Consider the following 20,575-nt stretch of genomic DNA (forward strand, 5'->3'; position numbering starts at 1 on the left):
CATTTGAGGAAGAATTTTGAACATTCTGTACAAATGCACATATTATGATATTTATCTACATGGATTTCCAGCTTAATTTCTCTTTTTCAATTCCTAACTCCCATTAGGGAACAATAAAGACAACAATACAATGTGGGCAAAATCCAAACCTGCCCGTCACACCCACGGTACTAATAACGGCCAGGTGCAGAAGAACCTCAGAATACTTCGCTATGTGAAAAAGACTCCTCTGTATCATATCCACAGAAATCATGATGTGAAGTACTGGTATGAGGAGCCAGGTATTGGAATGGGTAAGTTACGTGATACCATCATTATCAAGTTATTTGAATGTAGCTGTATTGGTGTCTAATTCTGTTGAAAATGGAATTACAGGGAGAATACAGTTCAATAACTGACACAAAATAAACCTTTCTGTTGGACTCAAATAAATATATTTGCCCCTTTTTGTGCCCAGTTCCAGCAACAAATATTCCCACTCAGTCCCATCAGTCTACTCTCAATCATCAGCAAAGTGATGGAAGGTGTCGTCGACAGTGCTATCAAGCGGCATTTACTCAGCAATAACCTGCTAACTGACGCCCAGTTTGGGTTCCGCCAGGGCCACTCAGCTCCTGACCTCATTACAGCCTTGGTCCAAACATGGACAAAAGAGCTGAACTCAAGAGGTGAGGTGAGAGTGACTGCCCTTGACATCAAGGCAGCATTTGATCGAGTGTGGCATCAAGGAGCCCTAGCAAAACTGAAGTCAATGGGAATCAAGAGGAAAACTCTCCATTGGTTGGAATCATACCTAGCACAAAGGAAGTTGGCTGTGGTTGTTGGAGGGCATTCATCTCAATCACATGACATCACTGCAGGAGTTCCTCAGGGTAGTGTCCTAGGCCCAACCATCTTCAGCTGTTTCATCAATGACCTTCCCTCCATCATAAGGTCAGAAGTGGGGATGTTCGCTGATGATTGCACACTGTTCAGCACCATTCAAGACTCGTCAGATACTGACGCAGTCTGTGTCCATATGCAGCAAGACCTGGACAACATTCAGACTTGGGCTGACAAGTGGCAAGTAACATTCGCACCACACAAGTGCCAGGCAATGACCATCTCCAACAAGCGAGACTCTAACCATCTCCCCTTGACATTCAATGGCATTACCATCGCTGAATCCCCCACTATCAACATCCTGGGGGTTACCATTGATCAGAAACTGAACTGGACCAGCCATATAAATACTGTGGCTACAAGAGCAGGCCAGAGGCTGGGAATTCTGCGGCGAGTGTCTCACCTCCTGACTCCTCAAAGCCTTTCCACCATCTACAAGGCACAAGTCAGGAGTGTGATGGAATACTCTCCACTTGCCTGGATGAGTGCAGCTCCAACAACACTCAAGAAGCTCGACACTATTCAGGATAAAGCAGCCCGCTTGATTGGCACGCCATCCACCACCTTCAACATTCACTCCCTCCACCACCGGCGCACTGTGGCTGCAGTGTGTACCATCTACAAGATGCACTGCAGCAACTCGCCAAAGCTCCTTCAACAGCAACTTCCAAACCCGCGACCTCTACCACTTAGAAGGACAAGGGCAGCAGACGCATGGGAACATCACCACCTACAAGTTCCCCTCCAAGCCACACACCATCCTGACTTGGACCTGTATCGCCGTTCCTTCACTGTCGCTGGGCCAAAATCCTGGAACTCCCTTCCTAACAGTATTGTGGGTGTACCTACACCATATGGACTGCAGCGGTTCAAGAAGGCGGCTCACCACCATCTTCTCAAGGGCAATTAGGGATGAGCACCAAATGCAGGCCTAGCCAGCGACGCCCACATCCCATCAATGAATACAAATTTTTTTTTTTAAATACTGCACTAAGACTGTCAGAATAAATTTCCTTGTGACTCTTAACAATCATCAAAATGGTGAAGGAGGAAGGGGGAATTTACTCCTTCTGTTTGAATTGAATTTGAACTAGGGGTTGAAAAGGTATTTTTCTATTGCATATTGCTAAATGATGTGAATACATCTCTCACTGAAAACAGTAGGGGTGAGAAAAGGAAATAAAAGCTTGTAATGTATTACTTGGGAAGTGGAATTTTTATGTGCATGGTACACACTCAGTGCAGAAAAAGTACAATGAAATCCACCCCTCCATGACACATGAACTAAACGGACAAAAGTCTTTATAATATTGTGAAAATTAAAAACAAAAATCATGGGCTTGATTTTCTTGTACTGCTTGTCCTTTCCCTACCCAGTGCAACCAAATGGTGACAAGGGGGCGGGGCCCAGGTCCCCAGTGGATCTTCCTGGCATCAGCCCATAGTACTACTGCTTCCCAGGACTGCCAAGTGGAGTTAGGCCCCAGGAGATGGCAGTAAAATCCCTGAAGTCTCTCTAATCAGGCACCAACCCACCTACCATTGTGGGACTCCATCTTTCCGGAGACCTCCGGAAATATATCACCGTTCCTTCATCATTGCTGGGTCAAAATCCTGGAACTCCCTATCTAACAACACTATGGGAGTACCTTCATCACATGGACTGCAGCGGTTCAAGAAGGCGGCTCACCACCATCTTCTCAAGGGCAATTAGAGATAGGCAATAAATACTGGCCTTACCAGCGACGCTCAAATTCCACGAATGAATGAAAGAAATGTTGACATTCTGCTATTCAGTTTATCTTTTGCACCATTTAAGTAATTTTCCATAGAAGGAAATCATCAGTTGCCAACAAAAAACATTATCCACAAACTCTTGCCAGTTTTTGTGATGTTGCTTTAATCATGGACTGGAATTATCTTTTATAGTTGTGGGACTGAATTAGTTATGACATTGATTAACAATGGGACTTTCCTCAGGCAATGATATAAAGGTTCTTTCTCGAACAGTAGCCCAATTAGCCCCATTCAACACCCTCCTCTGCTTGGCTGAACTTGTTCTCACCTTGAACAATTTTTCTTTTAACTCCACTCATTTCCTCCAGATAAAAGGTGCTATGTGAACCTACACAAGTTCCAGCTATGCTGATCTTTCTGCAGAAATATTCTTCATGTCAGCACTTCCTTGATGTTTTCTTCTGCTACATTGACAACCATGTTGGTGCTACTTTTTGCTTTTTCTCTGATCTGGAGAATTTCATTCACTATGTTTTCAATTTCCACCCATTTCTCACTGTCACATGATCCATCTCTGGCTTTCCCTTTTCTTCTTGGACTTCTTTTTCTATCTCTGATGAAGTACGTTTCTTCCCACCTGCTTTTACAAGGACTCCATACCTTCTATTTTCTCCATCTCTGTCACACCTGCTCTGATAACTCTACAATCTGCATCAGTGTTTCCGAAAAGTCTGTTTTCCTTAGCTGAGGAATCTCCTCCGCAGCGGTCAACAGGGCCTTTGAATGTGTATGGCCCAGTTCCCGTGCCTGTGTCGTGAACCCCAGACCCCCCTCCTCACAACCATAAAAGAGTTCTCCTGGTCTTCATCTTCCACCCCACAAGCCTCTACATTTGCCAGATTGTCCTCCTCCATTTCCACCATCTACAGTGTGATCCCAGAACTAAATCCATCTTGCCCTCTCTGCTCTTCAGATGGTATGTTTCCCTCCATGACACCCAGGTTCACTCTTCCACCACCCCGAATTTCAGCTATCCTCTCCCCAGCACCTTCCTTTGCAACCACAGGAGATACAATGTCTTGTCCATTCATCTCTTCCCAGTCCATTGCCCAGAGCCCTAAACTCCTTCTGTGTGAGGCAACAATCTATCTGTCCTTCCTTTAATCTGGTGCACTGTACTTGCTTCTCACAATGTAGTCTCTACATTGGGGAGATCAAACACACATTAGGCGACCACAATACCTCAGTTCTGTCCACAAGTATGATCACGAGCTCACCATGTTATCTTCCCCTTCCATTCCCACTTTTCCTCTAATAATGCTCCAATGAAGCTCAACACAAACTTCAAGAACAATATTTCATCTTTTTCCTCAGGCCTACATCCCTTTGGTCTGAACATTAGATTTAGTAACTTCAGACATATCCTCAATTTTCTTAACAGTAGGTGTTGCTGGTGATGTGGGGTGGATCTGTCAGTGTTTAAGGGAAGGAGGTACGGCTTGACCTTTGAATGCTGGGCTCCGTGAGCGTGAGAGAAAGGAAAAAGTAATCGAAGTGTGACATCACCAGAAAGCAGGTAAGTGATTGGTTGGTGAGTATTTCTCTCTTTCTCGTTTTTTCCAAACTTAAATTTTGTGGTTTATAGTTTCTAGGGTCTCTGTTGTGTAGCGGGGACTGCTGTTAAACAAGGGCCCTTGAGTATATCATTTAATTGTAGTGTAATTGGTGGGATTGATTTGATTTAATTTAATTTGAATTAATTAAAGGGTAAGTCATGGCAGGACAGCTCGGTGCCGTGGTATGCTCCTCCTGCACTATGTGGGAAATCAGGGACACTTCCTGTGTCCCTGATGACCATGTGTGCGGGAAGTGTATCCAGATGCAGCTACTGGCAGACCACATTGCGGCACTGAAGCTGCGAATGGATGCATACTGGAGCATTCACAATGCTGAGGACATCATGGATAGCACATTTAGGGAGTTGGTCACACCGCAGGTAAAGGATGCACAGGCAGGAAGAGAATGGGTGACCACCAGGCAGGGTAGTAGGCGCAGGCAGGTAGTGCAGGGGTCCCCTGTGGCCATCCCCCTCTCAAATAGATATACTGCTTTGGATATTGGTGAGGGAGATGGCTTATCAAAGGAAGGCAGCAGCAGCCAACTTCCTGGCACCGTGGGTGGTTCTGCTGCACAGGACGGGAGGAAAAAGAGTGGGAGAGCTATAGTGATAGGGGATTCTATTTTAAGGGGAATAGATAGGCGTTTCTGTGGCCGCAAACGAGACTCCAGGGTGGTATGTTGCCTCCCTGGTGCAAGGGTCAAGGATGTCTCGGAGCGGCTACAGAGCATTTTGGAAGGGGAGGGTGAACAGCCAGTTGTCGTGGTGCATATTGGTACCAACGATATAGGTAAAAAATGGAATGAGGTCATAAAAGCTGAATATAGGGAGTTAGGAGGTAAATTAAAAAATAAGACATCAAAGGTAGTAATCTCAGGATTGCTACCAGTGCCACATGCTAGATAGAGTAGAAAAAGAAGGATATTTCAGATGAATATATGGCTAGAGGAATGGTGCAAGGGGGAGGGATTCAAATTCCTAGGACATTGGAACCGGTTCTGGGGGAGGTGGGACCAGTACAAAATGGACGGTTTGCACCTGAGCAGGACTGGGACCGAGGTCCTAGGGGGAGTGTTTGCTAGTGCTGTGGGGGAGGGTTTAATCTAAAATGGCAGGGGGTTGGGAACCTGTGCAGGTAGACAGAGGAAAGGGAAACAAGGATAGAAGCAAAAGACAGAAAGGAGAAAAGCAAAAGTGGCAGTCAGAGTAATCAAGGGTTTAAATCAAACATGGCCACAGTAAATAATAATTCTAAAAGATCTAAGAGTGTTAAAAAAAACAAGCCTGAAGGCTTTGTGTCTAATGCGAGGAGCATTCGTAATAAGCTGCGCAAATAGATGTAAACGGATATGATATGATTGGGATTACGGAAACATGGCTCCAGGGTGACCAGGGCTGGGAACTCAACATCCAGGGGTATTCAATATTCAGGAAGGACAGGCAAAAAGGAAAAGGAGGTGGGGTAGCATTGCTGGTTAAAGAGGAGATTAACACAATTGTAAGGAAGGATATTAGCTCTGATGATGTGGAATCTGTATGGGTAGAGCTGATAAATACCATGGAACAGAAAACGTTAGTGGGAGTTGTATACAGACCCCCAAACAGTCATGCGGAGGTTGGGGATGGCATTAAACGGAAAATTAGAGATGCATGCAATAAGGGCACAGCAGTTATCATTGGTGACTTTAATCTACATATAGACTGGGCTAACCAAATTAGTAACAATACTGTGGAGGAGGAATTCCTGGAGTGTATACGGGATGGTTTCCTGGACCAATATGTCGAGGAACCAACTAGAGATCAGGCCCCATTCCCACTCAGACCTCACTGCACTTGGGCTCTTGCATTGTTCCACGGAAGCTCAGCGTAAACTCGAGGAACAGCACCCCATCTTCCGATTAGGCACTTTACAGCCTTCCGGACTCAATATCGAGTTCAACAATTTCAGATCATAACCTCGGCCCCCATTACATTTTTACTGATTTTTTATCCCCACCTTTGTTTTGGCCTTTTTCCTCCCCCCCACTTTTTTTTCTCTCTCCCACATGGCAGCTGTCTCTCATTCTGCCAGCACATTTCACACCTAATCTAGAGCCATCTTTTGTCTCCACTAGTCCTATCATCATCTTGTCTCATTTGGAATACCTCTTAATGTCTCTTCACTTCCCTTTTGTTCTCTCCCAGCCTGGCCTCTCAATCTATTTCATTTCCTGTGCCTTTCCAGTCTTGACAAAGAGTTTGACTCGAAACGTTGACTCTATTTTCTCTCCACGGATATTGCCTGGCCTGCTGAGTTATTCCAGCATTTTCTGTTGTTATTTCAGATTTCCAGCATCCGCAGTATTTTGCTATCGTAGAGATCAGGCCATCTTAGACTGGGTATTATGTAATGAGAAAGGAATAATTAGCGATCTTGTTGGGCGAGGCCCCTTGGGGCGGTGCGATCATAATATGATAGAATTCTTCATTAAGATGGAGAGTGAAGTATTTGACTCAGAGGCTAGGGTCCTGAATTTAAATAAAGGAAACTACAATGGTATGAGGCATGAGTTGGGTAGGATTGATTGGGGAATGTTACTCAAAGGGTTGACGGTGGATAGGCAATGGCAAACATTTAAAGATCGCATGGATGAACTACAGAATTTGTTCATCCCTGTTTGGCTTAAAAATAAAACAAAAAAGGTGACTCAACCGTGGCTAACAAGGGACATTAGGGATAGCATAAGATCCAAGGAGAGGACATATAAATTGGCCAGAAAAAGCAGCAAACCTGAGCAGTTTAGGATTCAACAAAGGAGGACAAAGGGATTAATTAAGAGGGGGAAAATAGAATATGAGAGTAAGCTTTCAGGGAACATAAAAACTGACTGTAAAAGCTTCTATAGATATGTGAGGAGAAAAAGATTGGTGAAGTCAAGCGTGGGTCCCTTGCAGTCAGAATCAGGGGAATTTATAATGGGGAACATAGAAATGGCAGACCAATTAAATATATATTTTGGTTCTGTCTTCACAAAGGAGGACACAAATAATCTTCCAGAGATGTCAGGGAACATAGGGTCTAATGAGAGGGAGGAACTGAAAGAAATCAGTATTTGTAGGGAAATGGTGTTAGGGAAATTGACAGGATTGAAGGCCGATAAATCCCCAGGGCCTGATAATCTATATCCTTGGGTACTTAAGGAAGTGGCCCTAGAAATAGTAGATGCATTGCTGGTCATCTTCCAAAATTCTATAGACTCTGGAACAGTTCCTGTAGTGTCCGTATATCAATAATACACGGACTGCAAGAGAACAATAATAACAGGTATTTACTGAACAGAGGGTACTCTTTTATTTGGACCCAAAAAAAACCAATTCGACTGTAAATAAACAAAAGTTCAACTAAAGCTTAACAAATCAAATTAAAATTTGGTTTTCCGTGTTGATGATGCACTCCAGTCCCCGCGGCGCCCACCGGTCGCGGAAATACTCAAGCGCACCGGCGGACACCGCGTGCTCCATCTCCAGGGCCACCCGGGCGCGAACATGGCCGCGGAAGAGATGCAGGCAATCCGGCTGGACGACCCCCTCGACCGCCCGCTGCCTGGACCAATTGATGGCTCTTTTAGCCAGGCCCAGGAGCAGGCCCACAAGGAGGTCCTCCAACCTGTCCGCTCCCCTCCGCACCGGGTGACCGTAGATCAAGAGCGTGGGACTGAAGTGCAACCAAAAATCGAGGAGCAGCCCCTTCAAGTAGTGAAAGAGGGGCTGCAACCTCTCACAATCCATATAAACGTGAAACACAGACTCCTCCAGGCCGCAAAAAATGCAGGCGGCCTGGGAGTCCGTGAACCTACTTAAAACCTTATTGCACGGGACCGCTCCATGCAACACCCTCCAGGCCAAGTCCCCGATGGAACAAGGGAGGACTCCCGCATAGAGAGCCCTCCATTGGGGACCTCCGCTACCGCCGGTCGGCAAAACGCCACGCCAAGGCGTGTCCGGACGGTAGACGAAGATGGCAAAGTGGAGAGTGTGCAGGAGCAGCCCGTACAGGAAACCCCTCCGCGCGGAATGAAAAGGCACGGAGGGTATTTCCTCGAGACGGCTCAAGTTGTGAGGCGCCGGTTCCCGAGGGGAGTTTCGGGGCCGGGCGCCGATGAGGAATTCCGTCCGAACGGGGGTAAGCTCGGACGGGATCGCCCCACGTGCTTGAGCCGCCTCGATACACCTAGTGGAGTCGGGGCCCAGTGCCGCTTTTACCGATTCGATGGTTTCGACCGCGAGCTGGACGTTGGCCCAGGACAGGCGCCGCGCCAGCTCCTCCGGCGCCATCCAGCCCGCTCCTCCGCCATCGAGCAGGTCCCCGACTCTGGTCACCTTGCCAGCCACAGCCCTACCCTCCGCCAGCCGCCCGAACCCGTGTTCGTGGAGGTGCGGATTCCTGAGCAGCGGCTCCCGAAGGAGAGCCGCCGCTCCTGACGGGGGAGAGCTCCGCCTGGAAGCGACGTAGTTCCAAACCCATAGTAGTTCCTGGTAGAAGACAGGCAGCTCCCGCAGGCCGGCACGCCTGCTGCCCACTTTCGCAAACAGGAGCTGCGTGTCGTAATTGAGGCCATGCAGCTGGCGGAAGAAAAACGTCGCCAGCGCACACCATCTCGGAGGATTCTCGACGTACAGGTATCTCTGCAGCGTCTGAAGACGGAAAGTCGCAGCCTGGGTGCGAAGGCACACCAGCGCCTGACCGCCCTCCCTAAGCGGGAGACACAGAACCGCGGCAGAGACCCAGTGCTTCCTTTTGTCCCAGAAGAAGTCGATGAGCTTCTTCTGAATCTTGGCGACAAACGCAGGGGGAGGGATCAAAGTGACCAACCGGTACCACAACATGGCGGCCACCAGCTGGTTTATGACCAGCGCTCGACCCCTGTAGGACAACACTCGGAGCAGTCCTGTCCAGCGTCCTAGGCGAGCGGTGACTTTGGCCTCCAGCTCTTGCCAGTTCGCCGGCCAAGCGTCCTCGGCAGGGCTAAGGTAGACTCCCAAATAGAGGAGGTGCGTGGTGCTCCAGGCGAAAGGCCTGAACTCCTCCGGCAGGGAGTCCACCCGCCACTGACCCACCAGGAGTCCGGAACATTTCTCCCAGTTGATCTTGGCGGAGGATGCGTCCGAGTAAATCTGCTGGCATTCCCGCATCCTCCGCAAGTCAGCGGGATCCGTGACCGTGAGGAGCACGTCATCGGCGTAAGCCGAGAGGACCACCTCCACGCCCGGCCCTTGCAGAGCCAGTCCCGTCAACCTCTTCCGCAAGAGGCGCAGGAAAGGCTCCACGCAAATGGCATATAACTGACCGGACATGGGGCATCCCTGACGCACCCCCCTCCCGAAGCGAAGGGGCGCCGTCAAGGACCCGTTAACTTTAATCAGACACTCCGCGGCGGCGTACAGAAGTCGGATCCGGGCGACGAAATGCGTCCCGAACCCGAATGCGCGCAGAGTCCCGAAGAGATACTCGTGATCCACCCTGTCGAACGCCTTCTCCTGATCCAGGGAAAGGAAGGCGACCGACAGACCAGCCCTCTGGGAGTGGTGGACCAGGTCCCGGACCAGATGGATGTTATCGTGGATGGTCCGGCCCGGGACCGTGTAGGACTGGTCGGGGTGGATCATGTGGGCCAGCACGGTGCCAAGGCGAGCAGACATGGCCCTGGCAAAGATTTTATAGTCCGTGCTGAGGAGGGAGACCGGGCGCCAGTTCTTAAGGAGGCGGAGATCGCCCTTCTTAGGCAGCAGGACAATGACCGCCCTGCGCCAAGAGAGGGGCATCTCCCCGGTCGCCAAACTTTCCCCCAGGACCCGCGCGTAGTCGCCCCCCAAGACGTCCCAGAACGCCCTGTGGAACTCCACGGTCAGCCCGTCCAGCCCCGGGGACTTTCCCCTAGAGAGCTGGCGGAGGGCGCCGGTCAGCTCCGCCAGACTTAGCGGAGCGTCCAATTTTTCGGCGCCCTCCGGGCCAACCTTCGTCAGGTCCTCCCACAAAACTTTGCGCGCATCCTCGCTGGACGGATCCGGAGAGAACAGAGCCCTGTAATAGGCGCGGGTCTCCGCGCTGATTCCCTCCGGATCCGAGACCAGAGATCCGTCGTCGGCCAGCAGCCCCAAGAGCTGCTTACGGACCCCCCGTCTTTTTTCCAGCGAGTAGAAGAAGGGGGAGCCACGGTCCAGGTCCCGCAGGAGCTGGATCCGCGACCTCACGTACGCGCCTCGGGACCCGACGAGCTGCAGGTCCTTCAGCGCGCCCTTCTTCTCTTCGTACACCTTCCGCAGGGCCGGGTCCTCGACGACCTGACCGAGACGGGACTCCAGGTCGAGCACCTCCTTCTCCAACCGCCCGACCCGGGCCTCCCGCCTCTTGGTCGACCCCTTCGCGTACTCCTGACAGAAGAGACGGATGTGAGCCTTGCCCACATCCCACCATAGCCTCAAGGAGGGGAAGCCCCCCTGCTTCCTTCTCCAGTCGGCCCAGAATCGACGAAACGAATTCCGGAACCGTGCGTCCTCCAGCAGCAGGTTGTTAAAATGCCAGTACACGGACCCCCCCCGCGCGCGCAGCGGAGCGAGCTCCGCCCACACCAGGTGGTGGTCCGTGCACGGCACCGGCCGCATGGAAGCTGCCGGAACGCAGGAGACGAACGCCCGGGAAATGTAGAGGCGGTCGATTCTGGACCTTCCTCCCCCAGACCTCACGCTAGTGAAGGCGCTGGAGTCGGGGTGGAGATTTCGCCAGACGTCCACCAAGTCGAAGGACCCAACCAGGTCCCTCAACTTCTCCATCGCCGCCGGGCTTCGCGGGGGACCCGAACGGTCCCTCGCCTCGAGGGTGCAGTTAAAATCCCCCCCGAGGATGACGCACTCGCCCACGTCGATGGAGCCCAAGAGAGCGGACACTTCTTCGAAGAAGCGCACTTGCTGCGCACTGGTCTGAGGGGCGTACACGTTCACTAGATGGAGCAGCACGCCCCCCAGGCGAACAGTGACATGGAGCACGCGGCCCGGCACGTGCTCCTTGACCCCCAAGATCTCCGGCTGAAAATGCGGGGCCAGCAAGATAGCCACCCCGCTGGAATTGTTGGAGAGGTGACTCATGCTGACCCCTCCTTGCCACTCCAGGAGCCACGTGGCTTCGTCTCCCGGAACGGTGTGGGTTTCTTGCAGGAAGCACACCGCATACTTCCCGTCCCGAAGGACCGAGAAGTTATTGAATCTGCGGCGCGCCTCCCTGCTGCCGTTGATGTTGAGGCTGGCTATGGTTATCTTCATGTCAGAAGCATAGTGCAACCTCTACCTACACCTAACGGGGCGAGGAAGCGCAGCCGCTGGTCCGCCGCCACTTCCTCAGCAGCCCAGTGAGAAACGTTGTGAGCCGACGCAGCTCGAGCGGGTTCACACCCTCGTCCGCGCCCAAGATCTTAACGGCGGCGCGGACGGAATCGATGAGCAGCGCCAGCTCCGACCACCTGTCGAGGGCCAGCCGGACCTTATTGCGCTGACCCAGGCACGTGGCCATAAAATCCCGGAGTTCCCTTACGGAAATGAGGGGAGACTCGGCAAGGGGCACGAGGTCATCCATCGCCACGTCGGCGCTGGAGTCCGAATCGTCCTCCGTGCCCATCACCGAGTCCCCATCCTCCTCCAGGGGGTCGTCACCAGCGGCCGACCCGTCCGCCGCGCAGTGCGAAGCGAACGACTCGGCCGCGCCAGCCAGCCCCGCCTCCGCCCGGATCCCACCCCCAGGATCGGCGGCAGAGGATTTCTCCCTGGGCTCCTCTAGGGATGCCGGGCCAGAAGACGGTGGCGGTTCAGAGCTCCCCTCCGCCTCAGACGCCGGAACGACCGGAGAAACCGGGGAGAGAACAATTTCCAGCTCCTCCAGTACGTCCGGCACCAGAGACGCAGCCAGGGGGCCATCCTCCTCCCCGCCACCAACCTCCGACCCAGCGGACGGGGGGTTTTGAATTAAAAGCTCTACCAGGACGAGCATCCCCTGGGAGACGTCCGGGTCGCATTGGGCGAGCTCATTATCCTCGAGCTCGCCCGACCCAGCCCCCAGGCTGCCCGACCCGGCGAGGGGTAACGACACCGATAAAAGGTCAACTTCAATTACTGCCGCGGGTTGTTCCGCAACCCCCCCCACGGGCAGGGTCTCATCCCCATCCCCGGGAGGCACATGCTGGACAGACACATCTGCCTCAGCCTCCCGAGGGACAGGCGACCCCTGCCGATCGCTGGTGATGACGACAGCGCTGGGGGGGCGGGGGGGCGCAGTACCCGCGGCGGGCGACGACTCCCCCTGCTCGGAGGGACCTTCCTCCTCCCGGTCCTCCTCCTCATCCAGGGGGTCGCGCCTTCATTTTAGCACGGAGGGAGCGAGGGAGACCTCCATGTCTGCAAAGGCCTCCTCCTCGACTCCCTCCGGCGGAGCAGGTTTGTCGGGTTCCTCGGGCCCGAGCCCGGCCGCAGGTATTGGCATTACCGCTGCGGCCACAGGCTCGGGCACGGGGCCCCTCCCGCTCACATCTGCCCTGATCAACTCCGCGAGGAGCGCGGGTGTAAGGGGCTCAAGGGGCAAGGGCTCACCATCCACGGGGTGGCCTGCCCCAAGGTGCTTCTTTTTTCCCCGCGCCTTCTTTCCGGCCGGACATGCTCCCTCCCCCCCGCCGGAGGCCTTGGTGGCATCGGCCCCCGACGTCAACCGCGCATCAGACGTACTTGACGCGCGGGCAGATCCGGGGGGAAGGGCGGCGGCGGCGGCGCCAGCCTCGGCCGCACGAGATGATCCGGCGGCCTTGGAGGCAGGGCAGTTCCTCCTGATGTGCCCCACCTCCCTGCAGGCATGGCACCTCACACCGTCCGACGTCCAAAAGGCGCGGTAGGCGGTCCCCTCGTGGAGGACGACGAACGCCCCTTCAGTGTCCTCCTCCCGCGCCAGCTGGATAAACAGCTGGCGCCGGAAGGAGAAGACGTGGCGAAGGCTGGCCTCCCGGAAGCCGAGCGGGATGGGCGTGATCCCCGACCTCACCTCCCCAAGTTGTCGCAAATGGGGAAGGAGGAGCTCACCAGGAACATAGGGCGGGACATTGGAAATAATGATCCTCTGCGCGGTGGCCTCGAGAGGATCCACCGGCAGGAAGGTCCCGCCCACGGTGAGCCCCTTGGCGACAGCCAGGGACACCGCCCGCTCCGACCCCAGGAAGAACACAGCCTTCCCATACATTTTCGAGGCCGCGACGATGGCTGAGGGGCCGACAACCCCAGCCATGGCCTTGACGCAGGCCTCGATGGTCATAGTGGGGTGAGTGTAGCTCTTCACCCCAAGCTTTTTCGTTATTAATTGAAAAGGTGACGGGGCAGCAGGAACAGCGGGAGCAGCTGTGGCTGTGGCTACCACTCTCGCATAGGTCCCGGCTGGCCCCGCCACCGGCGAAGATGCAGTCGCCATTCTGGGGTGCTTTTTTTAAGGGCTACACTCACCCCAAGTCACAGGCCTGAAGGTGTTAATGGCCTCGGTGTATATATATATATATTTTTTTGTCCTCTATTGAGCAGAGGGAGCTGATTAAAATGAGGACACACCTCTCTCCTTATTGATTTAAATTGGGAGAGGAGCCCTCGCCCCTCTGCTCAATTGGCAATTAATAAAATAGATGAAACTAAGGTGCCTTAGAAAGACAGGCAGAGAGAGACAAAGAGAGAGAGAGAGAGGTGGGGGGGTGGGAAGGAGGGAGGCCGCAAAGGGCAGTGTTGCCACTCAGGATGGTGGGTGGGTGTAGGCAGGGTTGCACTCTCCGATGGAAAAAGTCTTTGGTGATGGTGGTCTTCTGGCAGGGGGAGAAGACGTCTTCACCTGGAAAAGCTGGAGAAGCCCAGGCTTAGTCCTGCAACAGGTCTTAACGATGTAATTAAATTAAATTAAGGACTTCACCTTGGGCAGCTCCAAGCTCTCCCAGGGCAGGCAATAGAAGGGATGCTAATTAGTGGTGTGTGTGGCCTAGCTTTTAACAAGAGCACACACACACACACACACTACACCCCTTGATGATCCGGCCTTGCTTCTTCTTTTCTCCCCCCACCTAAAATACAAAGTCTTGGGAGAGTGCCCCAAATAACACCCACCTGTAGATGTTCCGGATGAAGTTTTCTTCCCTCCTTTCAAGCAGTTGGTTTCTCTCCCTCTCCTGAAGTGGAGGCCAAATTGGGGAGGCAGTGATGGAAAGGCCTCTCCCCTGGTTGATGTTGATGATAGGCCTCCTTTCTCCTTTTCCTCCTCTGTCCTCTCTCTCCAGGCACCTCAGTTGATGTAATGATGGTGGAGTTGGTGGTGGTGGTCCAACGTTCTCCTCCTCTTCCTGGTCAGGGGACCACCACTTTAATCCACTCTCCAAAGTCTGGCTGCTCCCTCTGCTCGTGCTTGCAGCTGAACAGAGGGTACTCTTTTTGTTTGGACCCAAAAAAAAACCCAATTGGATTGTAAATAAACAAACGTTCAACTGAACAGAGGGTACTCTTTTATTTGGACCCAAAAAAAAACAATTCGACTGTAAATAAACAAAAGTTCAACGAAAGCTTAACAAATCAAATTAAAATTTGGTTATCCGTGTTGATGATGCACTCCAGTCGCCGTGGCGCCCACCGGTCGCGGAAATACTCAAGCGCACCGGCGGACACCGCGTGCTCCATCTCCAGGGCCACCCGGGCGCGAACATGGCCGCGGAAGAGATGCAGGCAATCCGGCTGGACGACCCCCTCGACCGCCCGCTGCCTGGACCAATTGATGGCTCTTTTAGCCAGGCCCAGGAGCAGGCCCACAAGGAGGTCCTCCAACCTGTCCGCTCCCCTCCGCACCGGGTGACCGTAGATCAAGAGCGTGGGACTGAAGTGCAACCAAAAATCGAGGAGCAGCCCCTTCAAGTAGTGAAAGAGGGGCTGCAACCTCTCACAATCCATATAAACGTGAAACACGGACTCCTCCAGGCCGCAAAAAATGCAGGCGGCCTGGGAGTCCGTGAACCTACTTAAAACCTTATTGCATGGGACCGCTCCGTGCAACACCCTCCAGGCCAAGTCCCCGATGGAACAAGGGAGGACTCCCGCATAGAGAGCCCTCCATTGGGGACCTCCGCTACCGCCGGTCGGCAAAACGCCACGCCAAGGCGTGTCCGGACGGTAGACGAAGATGGCAAAGTGGAGAGTGTGCAGGAGCAGCCCGTACAGGAAACCCCTCCGCGCGGAATGAAAAGGCACGGAGGGTATTTCCTCGAGACGGCTCAAGTTGTGAGGCGCCGGTTCCCGAGGGGAGTTTCGGGGCCGGGCGCCGATGAGGAATTCCGTCCGAACGGGGGTAAGCTCGGACGGGATCGCCCCACGTGCTTGAGCCGCCTCGATACACCTAGTGGAGTCGGGGCCCAGTGCCGCTTTTACCGATTCGATGGTTTCGACCGCGAGCCGGACGTTGGCCCAGGACAGGCGCCGCGCCAGCTCCTCCGGCGCCATCCAGCCCGCTCCTCCGCCATCGAGCAGGTCCCCGACTCTGGTCACCTTGCCAGCCACAGCCCTACCCTCCGCCAGCCGCCCGAACCCGTGTTCGTGGAGGTGCGGATTCCTGAGCAGCGGCTCCCGAAGGAGAGCCGCCGCTCCTGACGGGGGAGAGCTCCGCCTGGAAGCGACGTAGTTCCAAACCCATAGTAGTTCCTGGTAGAAGACAGGCAGCTCCCGCAGGCCGGCACGCCTGCTGCCCACTTTCGCAAACAGGAGCTGCGTGTCGTAATTGAGGCCATGCAGCTGGCGGAAGAAAAACGTCGCCAGCGCACACCATCTCGGAGGATTCTCGACGTACAGGTATCTCTGTAGCGTCTGAAGACGGAAAGTCGCAGCCTGGGTGCGAAGGCACACCAGCGCCTGACCGCCCTCCCTAAGCGGGAGACACAGAACCGCGGCAGAGACCCAGTGCTTCCTTTTGTCCCAGAAGAAGTCGATGAGCTTCTTCTGAATCTTGGCGACAAACGCAGGGGGAGGGATCAAAGTGACCAACCGGTACCACAACATGGCGGCCACCAGCTGGTTTATGACCAGCGCTCGACCCCTGTAGGACAACACTCGGAGCAGTCCTGTCCAGCGTCCTAGGCGAGCGGTGACTTTGGCCTCCAGCTCTTGCCAGTTCGCCGGCCAAGCGTCCTCGGCAGGGCTAAGGTAGACTCCCAAATAGAGGAGGTGCGTGGTGCTCCAGGCGAAAGGCCTGAACTCCTCCGGCAGGGAGTCCACCCGCCACTGACCCACCAGGAGTCCGGAACATTTCTCCCAGTTGATCTTGGCGGAGGATGCGTCCGAGTAAATCTGCTGGCATTCCCGCATCCTCCGCAAGTCAGCGGGATCCGTGACCGTGAGGAGCACGTCATCGGCGTAAGCCGAGAGGACCACCTCCACGCCCGGCCCTTGCAGAGCCAGTCCCGTCAACCTCTTCCGCAAGAGGCGCAGGAAAGGCTCCACGCAAATGGCATATAACTGGCCGGACATGGGGCATCCCTGACGCACCCCCCTCCCGAAGCGAAGGGGCGCCGTCAAGGACCCGTTAACTTTAATCAGACACTCCGCGGCGGCGTACAGAAGTCGGATCCGGGCGACGAAATGCGTCCCGAACCCGAATGCGCGCAGAGTCCCGAAGAGATACTCGTGATCCACCCTGTCGAACGCCTTCTCCTGATCCAGGGAAAGGAAGGCGACCGACAGACCAGCCCTCTGGGAGTGGTGGACCAGGTCCCGGACCAGATGGATGTTATCGTGGATGGTCCGGCCCGGGACCGTGTAGGACTGGTCGGGGTGGATCATGTGGGCCAGCACGGTGCCAAGGCGAGCAGACATGGCCCTGGCAAAGATTTTATAGTCCGTGCTGAGGAGGGAGACCGGGCGCCAGTTCTTAAGGAGGCGGAGATCGCCCTTCTTAGGCAGCAGGACAATGACCGCCCTGCGCCAAGAGAGGGGCATCTCCCCGGTCGCCAAACTTTCCCCCAGGACCCGCGCGTAGTCGCCCCCCAAGACGTCCCAGAACGCCCTGTGGAACTCCACGGTCAGCCCGTCCAGCCCCGGGGACTTTCCCCTAGAGAGCTGGCGGAGGGCGCCGGTCAGCTCCGCCAGACTTAGCGGAGCGTCCAATTTTTCGGCGCCCTCCGGGCCAACCTTCGGCAGGTCCTCCCACAAAACTCTGCGCGCATCCTCGCTGGACGGATCCGGAGAGAACAGAGCCCCGTAATAGGCGCGGGTCTCCGCGCTGATTCCCTCCGGATCCGAGACCAGAGATCCGTCGTCGGCCAGCAGCCCCAAGAGCTGCTTACGGACCCCCCGTCTTTTTTCCAGCGAGTAGAAGAAGGGGGAGCCGCGGTCCAGGTCCCGCAGGAGCTGGATCCGCGACCTCACGTACGCGCCTCGGGACCCGACGAGCTGCAGGTCCTTCAGCGCGCCCTTCTTCTCTTCGTACACCTTCCGCAGGGCCGGGTCCTCGACGACCTGACCGAGACGGGACTCCAGGTCGAGCACCTCCTTCTCCAACCGCCCGACCCGGGCCTCCCGCCTCTTGGTCGACCCCTTCGCGTACTCCTGACAGAAGAGACGGATGTGAGCCTTGCCCACATCCCACCATAGCCTCAAGGAGGGGAAGCCCCCCTGCTTCCTACTCCAGTCGGCCCAGAATCGACGAAACGAATCCCGGAACCGTGCGTCCTCCAGCAGCAGGTTGTTAAAATGCCAGTACACGGACCCCCACCGCGCGCGCAGCGGAGCGAGCTCCGCCCACACCAGGTGGTGGTCTGTGCACGGCACCGGCCGCATGGAAGCTGCCGGAACGCAGGAGACGAACGCCCGGGAAATGTAGAGGCGGTCGATTCTGGACCTTCCTCCCCCAGACCTCACGCTAGTGAAGGCGCTGGAGTCGGGGTGGAGATTTCGCCAGACGTCCACCAAGTCGAAGGACCCAACCAGGTCCCTCAACTTCTCCATCGCCGCCGGGCTTCGCGGGGGACCCGAACGGTCCCTCGCCTCGAGGGTGCAGTTAAAATCCCCCCCGAGGATGACGCACTCGCCCACGTCGATGGAGCCCAAGAGAGCGGACACTTCTTCGAAGAAGCGCACTTGCTGCGCACTGGTCTGAGGGGCGTACACGTTCACTAGATGGAGCGGCACGCCCCCCAGGCGAACAGTGACATGGAGCAAGCGGCCCGGCACGTGCTCCTTGACCCCCAAGATCTCCGGCTGAAAATGCGGGGCCAGCAAGATAGCCACCCCGCTGGAATTGTTGGAGAGGTGACTCATGCTGACCCCTCCTTGCCACTCCAGGAGCCACGTGGCTTCGTCTCCCGGAACGGTGTGGGTTTCTTGCAGGAAGCACACCGCATACTTCCCGTCCCGAAGGACCGAGAAGTTATTGAATCTGCGGCGCGCCTCCCTGCTGCCGTTGATGTTGAGGCTGGCTATGGTTATCTTCATGTCAGAAGCATAGTGCAACCTCTACCTACACCTAACGGGGCGAGGAAGCGCAGCCGCTGGTCCGCCGCCACTTCCTCAGCAGCCCAGTGAGAAACGTTGTGAGCCGACGCAGCTCGAGCGGGTTCACACCCTCGTCCGCGCCCAAGATCTTAACGGCGGCGCGGACGGAATCGATGAGCAGCGCCAGCTCCGACCACCTGTCGAGGGCCAGCCGGACCTTATTGCGCTGACCCAGGCACGTGGCCATAAAATCCCGGAGTTCCCTTACGGAAATGAGGGGAGACTTGGCAAGGGGCACGAGGTCATCCATCGCCACGTCGGCGCTGGAGTCCGAATCGTCCTCCGTGCCCATCACCGAGTCCCCATCCTCCTCCAGGGGGTCGTCACCAGCGGCCGACCCGTCCGCCGCGCAGTGCGAAGCGAACAACTCGGCCGCGCCAGCCAGCCCCGCCTCCGCCCGGATCCCACCCCCAGGATCGGCGGCAGAGGATTTCTCCCTGGGCTCCTCTAGGGGTGCCGGGCCAGAAGACGGCGGCGGTTCAGAGCTCCCCTCCGCCTCAGACGCCGGAACGACCGGAGAAACCGGGGAGAGAACAATTTCCAGCTCCTCCAGTACGTCCGGCACCAGAGACGCAGCCAGGGGGCCATCCTCCTCCCCGCCACCAACCTCCGACCCAGCGGACGGGGGGTTTTGAATTAAAAGCTCTACCAGGACGAGCATCCCCTGGGAGACGTCCGGGTCGCATTGGGCGAGCTCATTATCCTCGAGCTCGCCCGACCCAACCCCCAGGCTGCCCGACCCGGCGAGGGGTAACGACACCGATAAAAGGTCAACTTCAATTACTGCCGCGGGTTGTTCCGCAACCCCCCCCACGGGCAGGGTCTCATCCCCATCCCCGGGAGGCACGTGCTGGACAGACACATCTGCCTCAGCCTCCCGAGGGACAGGCGACCCCTGCCGATCGCTGGTGATGACGACAGCGCTGGGGGGGCGGGGGGGCGCAGTACCCGCGGCGGGCGACGACTCCCCCTGCTCGGAGGGACCTTCCTCCTCCCGGTCCTCCTCCTCATCCAGGGGGTCGCGCCTTCATTTTAGCACGGAGGGAGCGAGGGAGACCTCCATGTCTGCAAAGGCCTCCTCCTCGACTCCCTCCGGCGGAGCAGGTTTGTCGGGTTCCTCGGGCCCGAGCCCGGCCGCAGGTATTGGCATTACCGCTGCGGCCACAGGCTCGGGCACGGGGCCCCTCCCGCTCACATCTGCCCTGATCAACTCCGCGAGGAGCGCGGGTGTAAGGGGCTCAAGGGGCAAGGGCTCACCATCCACGGGGTGGCCTGCCCCAAGGTGCTTCTTTTTTCCCCGCGCCTTCTTTCCGGCCGGACATGCTCCCTCCCCCCCGCCGGAGGCCTTGGTGGCATCGGCCCCCGACGTCAACCGCGCATCAGACGTACTTGACGCGCGGGCAGATCCGGGGGGAAGGGCGGCGGCGGCGGCGCCAGCCTCGGCCGCACGAGATGATCCGGCGGCCTTGGAGGCAGGGCAGTTCCTCCTGATGTGCCCCACCTCCCTGCAGGCATGGCACCTCACACCGTCCGACGTCCAAAAGGCGCGGTAGGCGGTCCCCTCGTGGAGGACGACGAACGCCCCTTCAGTGTCCTCCTCCCGCGCCAGCTGGATAAACAGCTGGCGCCGGAAGGAGAAGACGTGGCGAAGGCTGGCCTCCCGGAAGCCGAGCGGGATGGGCGTGATCCCCGACCTCACCTCCCCAAGTTGTCGCAAATGGGGAAGGAGGAGCTCACCAGGAACATAGGGCGGGACATTGGAAATAATGA

General features: G+C 55.8%; 1 protein-coding gene across 1 annotated transcript in view; it reads left to right on the top strand.

The window, feature by feature from the left end:
- The window catches only part of LOC147109479 (uncharacterized), a 51,038-nt gene that overhangs the window by 13,404 nt on the left and 17,059 nt on the right, over nucleotides 1-20,575 (top strand). The window contains exon 2 of the mRNA XM_086004206.1: nucleotides 108-293. Coding sequence (XP_085860332.1) covers nucleotides 108-293 — 186 coding nt within the window. The remainder of the gene's footprint in view (nucleotides 1-107; nucleotides 294-20,575) is intronic.

The sequence above is a fragment of the Somniosus microcephalus genome, chromosome 12, assembly GCF_052327205.1.
Source record: "Somniosus microcephalus isolate GS21.2 chromosome 12, FLI_Smic_1.0, whole genome shotgun sequence".
Taxonomy (NCBI): Eukaryota; Metazoa; Chordata; class Chondrichthyes; order Squaliformes; family Somniosidae; genus Somniosus; species Somniosus microcephalus.